Here is a 13522-nt window from a genome sequence, read left to right on the forward strand (position 1 = left end):
ACGGCCGGAGTCCGGGGAGCAGCGCGTAGGAGCCCACGGCCCGAGTCCGGGGAGCAGCGCGCAGGAGCCCACGGCCGGAGTCCAGGGAACAGCGTGTAGGAGCCCACAGCGCGAGTCCAGGGAACAGCGCGTAGGAGCCCACGGCCCGAGTCCGGGGAGCAGCGCGTAGGAGCCCACGGCCGGAGTCCGGGGAACAGCGTGTAGGAGCCCACGGCCGGAGTCCGGGGAGCAGCGTGTAGGAGCCCACGGCCGGAGTCCGGGGAACAGCGTGTAGGAGCCCACGGCCCGAGTCCGGGGAGCAGCGCGTAGGAGCCCACGGCCGGAGTCCGGGGAGCAGCGCGTAGGAGCCCACGGCCGGAGTCCGGGGAACAGCGTGTAGGAGCCCACGGCCGGAGTCCGGGGAGCAGCACTTTCCCGTGGGGCGGCCAGCTTCGAAATCCCCATGAGCAGGCATCTAGCCTGGACCCCAGGAGCCGAGGGGTGCACCTGGCTGCCACTGCCGCTCTGTGTGGGGAGTGAGTACTGAGCAGGCAGTTGCTTCTGAGGCTGCCGCCCCCCACGTTCACTGGGGCCCCGCAGCCCAGCACACCAGGGTCTCCCGGGTCTCGTTCCTCCTCGTCTGAAGCAGCCACTCTGAGCCAGAGAGGCAGAGGCCACAGCTGCCTGGGGTGGGGCTCAGGACCTGCTCCTTCTTGTGTTCACGCAGCGAGCAAGTATTGAGTGCCTACTGCATACCTTGCCCTGTGCTTGTACCGGGGAGATGGACAGGTAGGCAGATCCACAGTGCTGTGGAATGTTCTGGATGCTGGAAGGGAGACTCAGTGCAGGGACCCCATGGGGTGGACAGGAGCTAGAGGTGTGAGGGAGAGGCTTCCCAGGGCAGCCGGGAGGTGGGAGGCATGTGGGTGGCAGGTGGGGGCGCATTGGCACAGGCGGTGTGTGCTTGGGCATGATCAGGGCTCCAGCGAGGACGAGGGGCCACAGGAACTTCCGCAGAAATGAAGACTCCTGCAGCCTGCAGCCTGGGCCACGCCCTCGCGGGATTCTGTCTTTGGGAAGTGGGTAGCCTGGGACCCCCCCCAGGTGACAACACCCAAGGAGCAGTGAGAGCAGACAGGAGGCGGGGCACTGAGCGGACTGTATCAGTGCAGAGCCCAGGCCCTCTCCTCTACCCTCCCTTCCTCCCCAGCCCCCTCGTTCCACTGCCCACGTGGCCTGAGGAAAGGTCGCTGCATCCTCTTCAGGGGCCCTCGCCCATCCACCTGCCAAAACAGAAGGTGTCACCTCAGCCCTGCTCAGACCCTTGCCAGAGCTCCCACCACGACCTGCTGCAGCAAGCCCACACCCAGCCTGGCTCCCCAGTCTCCACGCACCCTCAGCCCAGGGTTTCCACCCAGCTGTCCCCTTCGCTCCAGTTTCCCCTTGGCTGTCCTTTCCCCGCTGGCCTACTGTCCCGCCCACATTGTCCCCCACCACACTGTCCCCTCACCACACTGTTCCCCCCACCACACTGTCTTCTCCATCACACTGTCCCCTTTTTCATGATGTTTTCTCTGCCACGCTGTCCCTTCTGCTCCCGTGTCCTCTTGGCCATGCCATGCTCTCCACCACTCTGTCCCCTCCGCTGCACTGTCCCCTCCTCCATGCTGTCCCCTCCTCTTAATGTCTCCTCTCCCGTGCTGTTTTTTTTTCTGCACTGTTCCTCCTCGCTCATGTCCCGTCTTCTGCGCTGTCCCCTCCGCTGCATGGCTCCCAACAGCATGTTGCATGATATACACAGTTACTCTGTTATTTATTTTTCCATGTTAGTGACATAACATTCATGACCCTGGGACTCACCTGTTTAAAGTGTACAATAGGTTGTCTTTAGTGGGTTCAGAGTTGTGCAGCCATCACCACAAATTTCGTAACGTTTTCATTACTCACAAAGGTGGCTCTTACTCCTCAGTGGTCGACCCCACCCCCCGTTATCCTTCATCCTGTCCCTTCACTCTAGGTGACCACAAATCGATTTTTGGTTTCTACAGATTTGCCTGTTTGGGTTGTGCATATAAATGGGGTTTCTGGGATCTCTGTGTCTCCTTCCTAGACCATAGCCCTTATTCACTGACGCATCCTCAATGCAGCACCGCGGACTTTTGTAGAATTTTGTCGCGTTGATCTGACAAGGCACAAATATCCACAAAGATTATCCCTGAAGTGTTGTTTTTAATCATAAAAACGTGTGAAGGGATAGAGATCCAGAATTAAGGGATTGGTTTAAAGCAGTACTCTAGCCATTTCAACCGCGATGGGGAAAATCTCCTAACGCTGTGGGAAACATCCCCAGTGCATCAAGCACAAAAGTCGCTATCCAATACTAAGTCATACTTTACAGAGTTTCATAACATGATAGGCAAAAGTTTTGTAAATTGAAATTATAGCAATAAATGTTCTTTATTGTGGTAAAATAAAATTCACCATTTTGACCCTTGAAAAAGAATATTGAAAAAGAAAAACAAAGTTGGAAGATTCATACATTCTGATTTCAAAATGTACTACCAGTCAGAACCTATGGTACTGGCATGAAGATAGACGTATAGACCAATGGAATAAAATTGAGAGGCCACGGATAAGCCGAAACATCTACAGCAAACTGATCACCGACAAGGGGGCCGGGGTCGTTCAATAAGGGAAGAAGCGTCTCTTCAGTGAGGATTCCCGGGCAACTGGACAACGACGTGCGAAGGAACCGAGCTGTACCCTGCGATGGCTGGTTTTATATGTCATCTTCGGAAGGCCACATTACCCAGATACTTGGTAAAATACCAGTCTGGATGTTGCTGGGAAGGTATTTTTTTCTTTTGTTAATGATAAACTGTCAACGTATAATTGTACGGATTTATAGAGTGCAAAGTCGTGTTATGATCTATGAATGCAGCGTGGAATAATTAAATCAAGCTGGTTAACATATCCATCACCTCAAAAACTTTAACCTTTTTTTGAATGAGATCATTTGAAATGTACTCTCTTATAATTTGGAAGTGTACAACATTCTTTTATTCACTGTATTCACCATGATGTGCAAATAACTCAGAAAAAAATTCTTCCAGTCTGAGCTTTTATACTCTGTGGCTCCTCCCACACCCCTAGCCCCTATAACCACTGTCTGCTCTCTGAGTCTACAAGTTCAATTGTCGGAGATTCCACATGTAAGTGAGAACACGTGGTATTTATCTTTCTGGGTCTTACTTATTTCACTTAGCATAATGTTCTCCAATTCCATCCAATTTTTCACAAATATCAGAACCTCTTTTGTTTTTAAGGCTGAATAGTGTTCTATTGTGTATATATGCCACATTTTCTTTATCCATTTATCTGTTAAATGCTTAGGATGATTTCATATCTTAGCTATTGTGAATAATGCTGTAATGAACATGAGACTACAGACATCCCTTCAACAAACTGATTTCAGATGTTTGGGGTAAATACCCAGAAGTGGGATTGCTGGGTCATATGCTAATTATATATATATATATATTTTTTGAGGAACCTCAATACTGTTTTTCATAATAGTTGTACCAGTTTACATTCCTACCAATGGTGTGCAAGAGTTCCCTTTTCTCCACATCCTTGTTAACACTCATCTTTCTTTTTTTTTTTTTTGAGACGGAGTTTCGCTCTTGTTACCCAGGCAGGAGTGCAATGGCGCGACCTCGGCTCACCACAATCTCCGCCTCCTGGGTTCAGGCAATTCTCCTGCCTCAGCCTCCCGAGTAGCTGGGATTATAGGCACGCGCCACCATGCCCAGCTAATTTTTTGTATTTTTAGTAGAGACAGGGTTTCACCAAATTGACCAGGACGGTCTCGATCTCTTGACCTCGTGATCCACCCGCCTCGGCCTACCAAAGTGCTGGGATTACAGGCTTGACCCACCGTGCCCGGCCAACACTCATCTTTCATCTTCTTGATAAAAGATATTCAGACAAATGAGAGATGATATCTCATTGTGGCTTTAGTTTGCTTTTTTCTAATGACTAGTGGTATTGGTCATTTGTATGTCTTCTCTCTCTCTCTCTTTTTTTTTTTTTTTGAGATGGAGTTTCGCTCTTGTTACCCAGGCTGTAGTGTAATGGCGTGATCTCGGCTCACCGCAACCTCCGCCTCCTGGGTTCAGGCAATTCTCCTGCCTCAGCCTCCCGAATAGCTGGGATTACAGGCACACGCCACCGTGCCCAGCTAATTTTTTGTATTTTTAGTAGACACGGGGTTTCACCATGTTGACCAGGATGGTCTCAATCTCTTGACCTCGTGATCCACCCGCCTTGGCCTCCCAAAGTGCTGGGATTACAGGCGTGAGCCACCGCACCCGGCCTTTGTATGTCTTCTTTTGAGAAATGTCTTTATCCCTGAAATGCAAGGATGGTTCAATATATACAAATTGGTAATTATGATATATCACATTAATAGAATGAAAAATACACCACATGATCATCTTATTAGATACAGAAAAAGCATTTGACAAAATTCAACATCCTTTTATGATGAAAATCTCAGCAAATTAGATGTAGAAGAAATGTATCCCTTCAAGGGTACTGTTGAATGAAAATGTTTAAAAAAAAAAAAAAAAAAAAAAACACCAGAATGTGCCTCGACACAATGAAGGCCATATTTAATGAGAAGCCCCCAGTTAACATTATACTCAGTGATGAAAATTTGAAAGCCTTTTCTCTAAGATATGGAACAATGCAGGGATGCCTACTCTTGCCACTTATATTCAATATAGGATTGGGAGTCCTCACCAAAGCAATTAGGCAAGAGAGACAAAGAAAAGACATCCAAATAGTAAAAGAAATGAAGTTGTTACTGTTTTCTGGTAACCTTTTAGGTGGAAAATGCTACAGACTCTACCAAAAAAACTGTAAGACTAATAATGAATATATTAACTTGTAGGACACAAAATGAACAGACAAAAAAAAATTAGCAGCATTTTTATACAGTAACAATACACTATCTGAAAAAAGAAATCAAGAGAATAATCTTATTTACAATAACTACAAAAAAAGATATTAGGAATAATTTTTACTAGAGAGGTGAAATACCTGTACACTGAAAACTATATAACATCAATGAAATCAGTAGAAGAAGACAAATAAAAGGAAAGATATCCCATGTTCATGGATTGGAAGAATTAATATTGTTAAAATGTCCATACTACCCAAAGCAATCTACAGGTTTAATGTAATCCCTTTCAAAATCCCAACATCATTTTGTTTATGGAAAGACAAAAAAATTTCTAACATTCATGTAGAATCATAAAAACCCATGAATAGCCAAGGCAATCATGAACAAAAAGGACAAAGCTATAAGTACCACACTATCTGATTTTAAGCTGTACTACAAAGCTATAGTAATTTTAAAACAGCTTGGAATTGGCAAAAACAAAGCAACAGGACACAAATACCAGTGGAATAGAATAAAGAGCCCATAAATGAACCCAACTGAAATAACAAAGGTGCCAAGAAGACAAGGACAGCCTCTTCAATAAATGGTGTTGGGAAATCTGAATTTTCACGTCGAAGAATGAAGCTTATCTCACACCATGTAAAAAAAATCATCTCAAAATGGATTAAAGAGTTAAATATAAGACCAGAAACTCTAAAACTACTAGAAGAAAACATAGGGGAAAGACTACACAACATTGGTCTGGGTAGTGGTTTTTTGGATTTGGCCCAAAAGTGTAGGCAATAGAAGCAATTATAGATAAATTGGATTACATCAAACTGAAAAGCTTCTGCACAGCAAAAGAAACAATAAGGTACAGAGACAACCTATGGATTGGGAGAAAATATTTACAATTCATAAATCTGATGGGTTAATATGCAACACATATAAAGAACTCAATTCAATAGCAAGAAAACAATAAAACAATGGGAAAAAGCTGGCTGTGGAGGTGTGAGCCTGTAGTCCTAGCCACTTGGGAGGCTATGAGAGGATTACTTGAGCCCAGGATTTCCAGTCTGCAGTAAGCTACGATCACGTCATTGAACTACAGTCTGGGCAATGGAATGAGACTATGTCTCTTAAAAGAAAAATAAAAAGAGATTTAAAAAGAGAGGAAAAGGAAAAAGTGAATAAGGGACCTGAATATACATCTTCACTGAAGTTGGTAAAGCCATGAATGTATTTTGGAACAAATGCTTTTATCATATGCAGTCATTTTTCTGTAAATGATTTTTTATTAAGCCATCCAATATAGGTTAGAGTGATTTTTCACCTGAGTACCTGACGGAAGAAACGTTGGAATCATTATTAGTTACGTGCACTGGCAGTATTAATCTGCAGAGTGGCTGCACAGAGAATAGTAAGAGCAAGGCCATTTAGTCTGTACCGTCACGTAGGTCATTTGCCACAATAAACGCGTTCATTGGCAGGATTTCCCACAAGTTAGTATAGATTATATGCTATTTGATAAAAGATAGCAATAATAAAGTTAATTTTTTTTTTCTCTTTGGCATTTGGTTTAAGAGAAAAATCCTGAAGCTTGTAGGGATTTCTGATGCCAGGAAACCGTGATACCTGAGGGTATATTTCGCAATCAGGGTGACTTAGCTCGTGGTGATTGGCATATGTATAGTTATAATTTGCATTCCAGTTATTTAAACTGAGATATTCTTGATCAGGCTGAACATACTGTGAGTAGAAGATCACTTTCCCCAGGAAATAAGATTGAGTCTTCGGAGGGCGGCCTTGGTAAACTGTTAAGTCAGCTTCCTCTGGATGTTGGTAGTTTCTCCAGTTCCACCGCAATTCCTCAGGGCCCGGGCCTCTGAGTAAGTCACGGGGTTCCGGTTGACTTCACTTTTCCCCTAAAGGTCGAGTTTTTCTTTATTTTTCAATACAAATGGAAAGATGTCTTTGGTTTTCTCTACCCCTGGATACAAGATGCCATCTTGGCATTACGTGGGGATTTGTGAAGGTAGGTGTTCAAACGGTCAGAGCTTCCTGCTGCTGTTGCTATACATAGGTTCCTCTGCGGGCAGCACTCCTTAGCAGATGGAATGTCCTCTGACGTGAGGACAGTGGTTGATGAAAGCCAGATAATTTTTGTCATCAGGGAAGGACTGAAGATCAGCTGAATGCCGTCTCCACACCTCAAAAGCACCTTCAAATGCTTTACCCGGCTTGTCTCGTTCAACACAAATTGTGCTTCACTGAATGGATGATTCTGTCCATCAGCGTCCAACGTGGCATCCGCCTGTGCAAGGTGGATGTAACCTCCCTGTCCGCTGGAAGACATGTCAGCACCACCCTGCCATGAAGTGCTTCAAAGGTGAGATTAGCATTTATCATCAGTGGACTCTGAATATAGCTGACGACCCTCCATGTGTGGCTGGGTGAGCCTCATCCAATCAGTGGAAGGCCTTGAGAGAAAACAGACTGAAATGCGCTTCCGGACGCCTTGGATTGGAGCTGCCACGTCAACTCTTCTCTGGGTCTCCAGCAGAATTTGGACTTGGCAGCCTCCGCAACTGCATGAAACCATTCCTTAAAATAAATCTCTCTTGTTCTGTTTGTCTAGAGAACTCCGACTGATACAGAGGGTAAATCGACTTGGTTTTGGGTTTTGCAGTGGATTTCACACCAAAAGCACAGGCACAAAAAGAGAAACTGGACTTAATCAGTGTCCAAAATGGTTATGCACCAAAGGACATTATGTGGAAAATGAAAAGCAGCCTAAAGAGCATTTGCAAATCATAAATCTGATGAAGATCTGGTGTCCGGGACACGTAACGAACCCTCACAGCTCAACAGAAAATTCACAAACAACCCAACTTAAAAATGAGGAAGGACTTGAAGAGCCAGTTCTCCAAAGAATATATATAAACGGCACAGAGGCGCATGGAAACATGCTCCACATCACTGACTGTTACGGAAACGCAAATCAAAATCACAGCCACCAGGGTGGCTGCAATAAACAAAAATGGAGAAGACCACGCGGAGGAGTAAGAACCCTTGGGTTGCGGGTGGGAGCGTGAAGTGCTGCCGCTGCCACGGAGAACAGTTCAGTGGTTCCTTAGAAAGTTACACACAGACCTCTATGATCCGTGTGGACATTCCACATGCCCTGCTCGGCATACACCCCAGGGTAATGAAAACGTGTCCTCAAACAAACCTATACATGAATGTGGCGTCATTCTTCACAATAGCCCAAAGGCAGAAGCAATCCAAGCATCTGCCGTGGATGAATGAAGAATTGTACCTTTGGGAACACTTGCCACGTGCCACATGACCAGCCTTGAAAATGTAGTGCAAGGTGAAAACCGATCACAAAGGTCATGTATTGTTATTCCATTTATGTGAAAAACCCAGAATAGGCCAATTCCTGGAGACAGAGAGCAGATGAGAGATTGCCCGTGTCTGGGGCAACGACCTCAGTGGTGATTACTAAAAGTGTGTCTTCTGGGGTGATAAAAACGTTCTGAAATGAGAGGCGATGGGTGCACAGCAAATGCAGAAAATGCCTCGGAATCCTGCCCTTTAAAGCAGTTCGTGTTGTTATATGAATTTCTTTGAAAAAAGAAAAGGGGGCCGGGCGCAGTGGCTCACACTGTAATCCCAGCACTTTGGGAGGCTGAGGCGGGTGAATCATGAGTTCAGGAGATCGAGACCATCTTGGCTAACACGGTGCAACCCCATCCCTACTAAAAAAATACAAAAAATTAGCCGGGCTTGGTGGCACGCACCTGTAATCCCAGCTACTTGGGAGGCTGAGGCAGGAGAATTGCTTGAACCCAGGAGGCAAAGATTGCAGTGAGCCAAGATCATGGAACTGCACTCCAGCCTGGGAGACTCTGTCACAAAACAAAAAAGAAACGGGAAGACTGGCCACCCCTGCTTCCAGCAGGGCCCAGCTTTCTCCACCATGTGGGGCGACCTCTCACCTGCTCACCTTAACTGGACCTGGGCCAAGCCCCTTAGGATGCCCTCATGATGCCCCTGGCTGTACCAAGATCCCGGGATCCCACCACCTGCCTGCCAGGCTCACCTGTGGGTGCCGCCTTACTCCTGCTCATGGCAGCATGGACACAGGCCTGGGTGGCCCGTGAGGGCAAGATGCCTGGATCCCCCAGCCCTATGGGGCTGTAGCCACGGGCAGCAGCTGCATCGGGCTCCCTGTTCCCTGCAACAGCTCATTCCCAGGCCTCATTCTGAGGCCCCTCAGCTGGATTCCTGCAAGTGCTGGGCCAGGTGCAGAGACAGATGCTGAGCCTCCAGGGCTGCTCCCCCGACCCCCCACCGCTTCCAGCCCCCGTGCTCCATTACTTCAGCACCTGGACCTGAGCTCCTGTCCCACAGGCATCTCTCAGTAGTTCAGCCAACTGCAGAGCCACCAAGCAGCAGGGCTCAGCCTCTGCGGAGGGCACAGTGCCCTGCATCCAGCATGAGAAAGCCAACACAGCCGGGTGCAGGGATACGGCCCAGGGGGTCCTCGGTCCCCACCAGTCCCCAGGAGGAGGTGGTGCAGCAGCCTCAGGGTCTGAGCTTCTTGACGAGCTGCTCTCCTGGGCCTGCCTCATCCCCCAATCCTGCCGACTGCCCCGGGGGGGCAGCTGGGTCCTCCCTCGGCCACGCTGCTGCCCCATGCAGGCAGAGCAAGGTTTCCAGAGAGGCAGACGCTGGGTACCTGGGTCATCACGGGGCTGAGGCCGATGCACTGCAGGGGAGGGAGCTCTGCTAGGTGTGGGGGCGGCTCCCTGAGGCCAGGATGCTGGAGTCAGGCCCTCGCCCTTCCCTGCTCTGCTAGGTGTGGGGGCGGCTCCCTGAGGCCAGGATGCTGGAGTTGGGCCCTCGCCCTTCCCTGCTCTGCTAGGTGTGGGGGCGGCTCCCTGAGGCCAGGATGCAGGAGTCAGGCCCTCGTCCTTCCCTGCTCTGCTTTACTCTGCCTTTGTCCCGAGACTGCCTGGTTTGAAGTTAAGGTTCTGGTGGTCAATTGTCCCCTGAATATTGTTCATTTGATCATGACAGGCAGCTCATGTAAAAGCCACAAAGGAGACCAAACAGAATGGAAGCCGGGCTGTGCCCCTGTCCGGCTGAGCTGGCCACTCCCCAGGGCCTGGGGCCACCATGCCCTGCACATTCTTTTCCTGTGCCTTTCAAATCTTTCTTCCTGCACATGAAACCCGACCACTTTTAGGGAGAAACATTCCCTTTGTTCGATTCTGTTTATCGGTCTTTCTCACTGAGCTGGGTGTGGTAGACAAGGAGACTGTCCCTGAGCTGCCAGGGACTTCATGTTGGATGGTGTTGGCCAGACCTGACCCTGGCGTCACTTCTGCTGAAAGAGGCCGGTGGTGCTCCATTTATGCAGACAAGCTCATGTGGCCCTCGTCTGTGCTCTGATGAGGACAAACAGGATGATGAGGAGGAGGTACAGGTGACGAATTTGTGGGTGGATGCTCCCCGGGCACCTGAGACATGGTCTGGTCCCAGGAGACCCAGGAGGAGGCGCCCAGAGAAGGTCCTCGGGGATGGGTGGTGCTCTCAAGGAGAGATGGGCTGAGACGTGGATGATCAAGGCGTGCTCTGAGCAGGGCAGGGCTGGACGGTGCGAAGAGAGGAGTGGGGGCCACTGAAGGTGGCGTCTGGGAGGCTTGTCCTTCAACAGGCTGTGAGCTGTCCCTCTGGGGTAGGGACAGTGAGGAAAGCCAGCCTCAGCCACATGGGGCCCCACTTGGGGAGCTTCTCGGGGCATGGTGGGCACCCACATGGGAGGTGGGTCCTGTGTGGGGGGTGACAGAGAGGCTGCTTTGGTCTTGTGGGGTGGTGGGGTGTTAGCCAGGCTGCAGGCGGGGAACCTGTGCGGGGTTTTGCTTTTGGAGAAGATGGTTCCAGGTCTAATTCTCATAAGGCTCTGCAGATAAATTTAACCACAAATCTAGTTTTTTTTACTTGCAAGAAGGTAGATTTTGGTAACAACGCTTGAGGCTGATTTATCTGATTATAGCACCGATGTGTGCAGAGATGCTTTTATGATTACCTTGTGACCCTCCAAAGATCACAAGCTCATCAGCTGCCAAAGAGGATGACGTCTGGGTAATCATTTCCATTGCTTTTTTCTAAACTTGTTTACAGTGCAGTCACACGAGGCAAAGCATGAGGTGGCGGCCGTGCTGGGACAGTGATGCCGCTGGGTCCCAGCCGCCTCGGTTCTGCAGGTGTCTAAGTTGGGCCGTCTGCAGCGCCCCAGTGGCTGCAGGGCCTGACATCCTGGTTTTTGTGTCTCAAATGCAGTGGCCTCGTGGTCTACGCGGATGGCCCCCTGAACCTGGACCGCAAGGTGGAAGACATGTCCGAGCTGTTCCGGCCCTTTCACACGCTACTGCGGAAAATAAGGTGGGAATGGCGGGGAGGGGAGGGGAGGGCACTGGTGGGTGCTGAAGTCATGTGTAGCCACCTCCGGGTCCTCCTCCTCTCTGTAAGGAAGGGTGGGCAGGTTAATATTCCTGAGGGGTCAAAACCGGCCCCATGGGGGTCACAGAGGCCTCGCTTTTGCCTCTGCTTGGGCATTGCATGGGGTGGGCACTCTCTTGGGCTGAGCTGGGGAAGTGAGCCTCACACTTCCTGACATGGTGCAGCAGCAGCTAACTGTCCCCACTGTCCCCACTGCCCCCACCCTTCCCACCACCCCCGCCATTCCCGCTGCCCCCATCACCCCTACTGTGCCCACCATCTCCACCGTCCCCGAAGTACTTGCATGTGTTGGAGTGAGGACGCTCCTCCTGTGCCCTTTGTCTTTAGTTACTGGTTTACATCTGTGTCTGCATGGGGGGCCCCCTTTTAAAACACGACGCCTTTCCTTCACATGGGCCAAGGGCTTTGCTGGGTGGCCTCTCTGAGCCGACAGAGCTGAGCCGTGGCCTCCTGGAGGGACAGGGGCCACGTGAAGCTCATGGCCGCATGCCACCCTGGCCCCCTGGCCTGGGACAGCTTGGTGTGCCCTACCATGGCCGCTGATCACTGTGAAGGTTTCCTCCAGGGACACAGAAACCTGGAACTCTGTTTCATGAGGACCAGAGGTGCCGTGAGTCCAGACAGTGAAAAGTGACCCCGTGGGCTCTGGGCCCCTGTCGTCCTGCAGATCGGGTTGTGAGCTCTTGGGGCCTCAGCAGGTGGTCTTTGGCAAGTCAGTGGGCACAGGAGCAGGGGTGCTTGGCTCAGTCCACGTTTTATCTGGGAGATGGCTGTCGCTGCTTCCCCCCTGCTTGGGGGGACACGACCCCTGGACCGGGAGGCTGCAGTCCCACCTTCCTCGGGCGATGGGGAGGAGACCACAGCGAGGAGAGGAGACAGATACCATCTAGAACAGGAAGGCACAGGTGCCCCTGCTCCACATATGGGGTTCTTACAGGAAAGGTGGCACTGGGCCGTGGCCGGGGAAGGAGCCCCCTGGGCAGTGTGGGGTTGGGAGGGGGCCCAGGCCACACAGGAGTGGAGTGGATGTCCTGGGAGCATATCTGCACTTGGCCTACATGGGTGACGGAGAGGAGGATGAAGCTAAGTGGGCTGGAGGCAGAATGCTGTTGAGAGATTAATGCTGGGATTACAGGTGAACCAACACACCCAGCTAATTTAAAAAAACTTATTAGAGATGGGGTCTTGCCATGTTGCCCAGGCTGTCTTTAACTGCTAGGCTTGAGCTCTCCTCCCACCTTGGTCTCCCAAAGTGTCGGGATTACAGGTGTGAGTCACTGCACCTTGTAGAAAGCGGTATAGATGGAACGTGACTCTGCTGCCCATGCTGGGGCCCTAATGTGGGAACCACAGCCATGGGTAGGGCGCCTGAGACCCGGGTGTGCAGCTGCATGCTGGCCCTGCCACCTAGACAGAATTGCTGCTTGTTCTCACCCCCACCCCCTGCCTACGGAAAACAGTGAGAATCCACAGATAAGCCGGTGCCTCCTCCAGGATCTGTTACTGGCCACAGGGCCTGGCATTGACAGAGCTTCAGAAAATGCAGTCTTCGGCCAGGCGCAGTGGCTCACGCCTGTAATCCCAGCACTTTGGGAGGCTGAGGCGGGTGGATCACCTGAGGTCAGGAGTTTGAGACCAGCCTGGCCAACATGGAGAAACCCTGTCTCTACCAAATGAAAATACAAAAATGAGCTGGGCATGGTGGCGGGTGCCTGTAATTCCAGCTACTTGGGAGGCTGAAGCAGGGGAATTGCTTGAACCTGGGAGGTGGAGGTTGCAGTGAGTGGAAATTGCCCCATTGCACTCCAGCCTGGGAGACAAGAGTGAAACTTCGTCTCAAAAAAAAAAAGAAAGGCAGCCTTCAGCCCAGGATTGTGTGCCACCCTGGAAGAGAAAAGCTGGAAAAAGGCATCTGGGTAGAGCCCTTAAAAAGAAACCTGTGAAAACAGGATGAAATTTGGTGAGTGGTATTTTAATACATGTCTGCTACGAAATACAGGCAGATATAACCAGGCAACTTCACGTCTTTTTAAAAGCTGGGCAAAACTACCACTTCGGGATGGACAG

At 50.1% G+C, this 13522-nt stretch overlaps 1 protein-coding gene across 7 annotated transcripts in view; it reads left to right on the forward strand.

Moving 5' to 3' along the window:
- Nucleotides 1-13522, forward strand: part of ZFYVE28 (zinc finger FYVE-type containing 28) — a 154059-nt gene that overhangs the window by 90206 nt on the left and 50331 nt on the right. For all 7 annotated transcript variants that reach the window (XM_054253556.2, XM_078367706.1, XM_054253559.2 and 4 more), the window contains exon 7: nt 11276-11377. In XM_054253556.2, the coding sequence (XP_054109531.2) occupies nt 11276-11377 (102 nt within the window). The remainder of the gene's footprint in view (nt 1-11275; nt 11378-13522) is intronic.

Source organism: Callithrix jacchus, chromosome 3 (genome assembly GCF_049354715.1).
Source record: "Callithrix jacchus isolate 240 chromosome 3, calJac240_pri, whole genome shotgun sequence".
Classification (NCBI taxonomy): domain Eukaryota; kingdom Metazoa; phylum Chordata; class Mammalia; order Primates; family Cebidae; genus Callithrix; species Callithrix jacchus.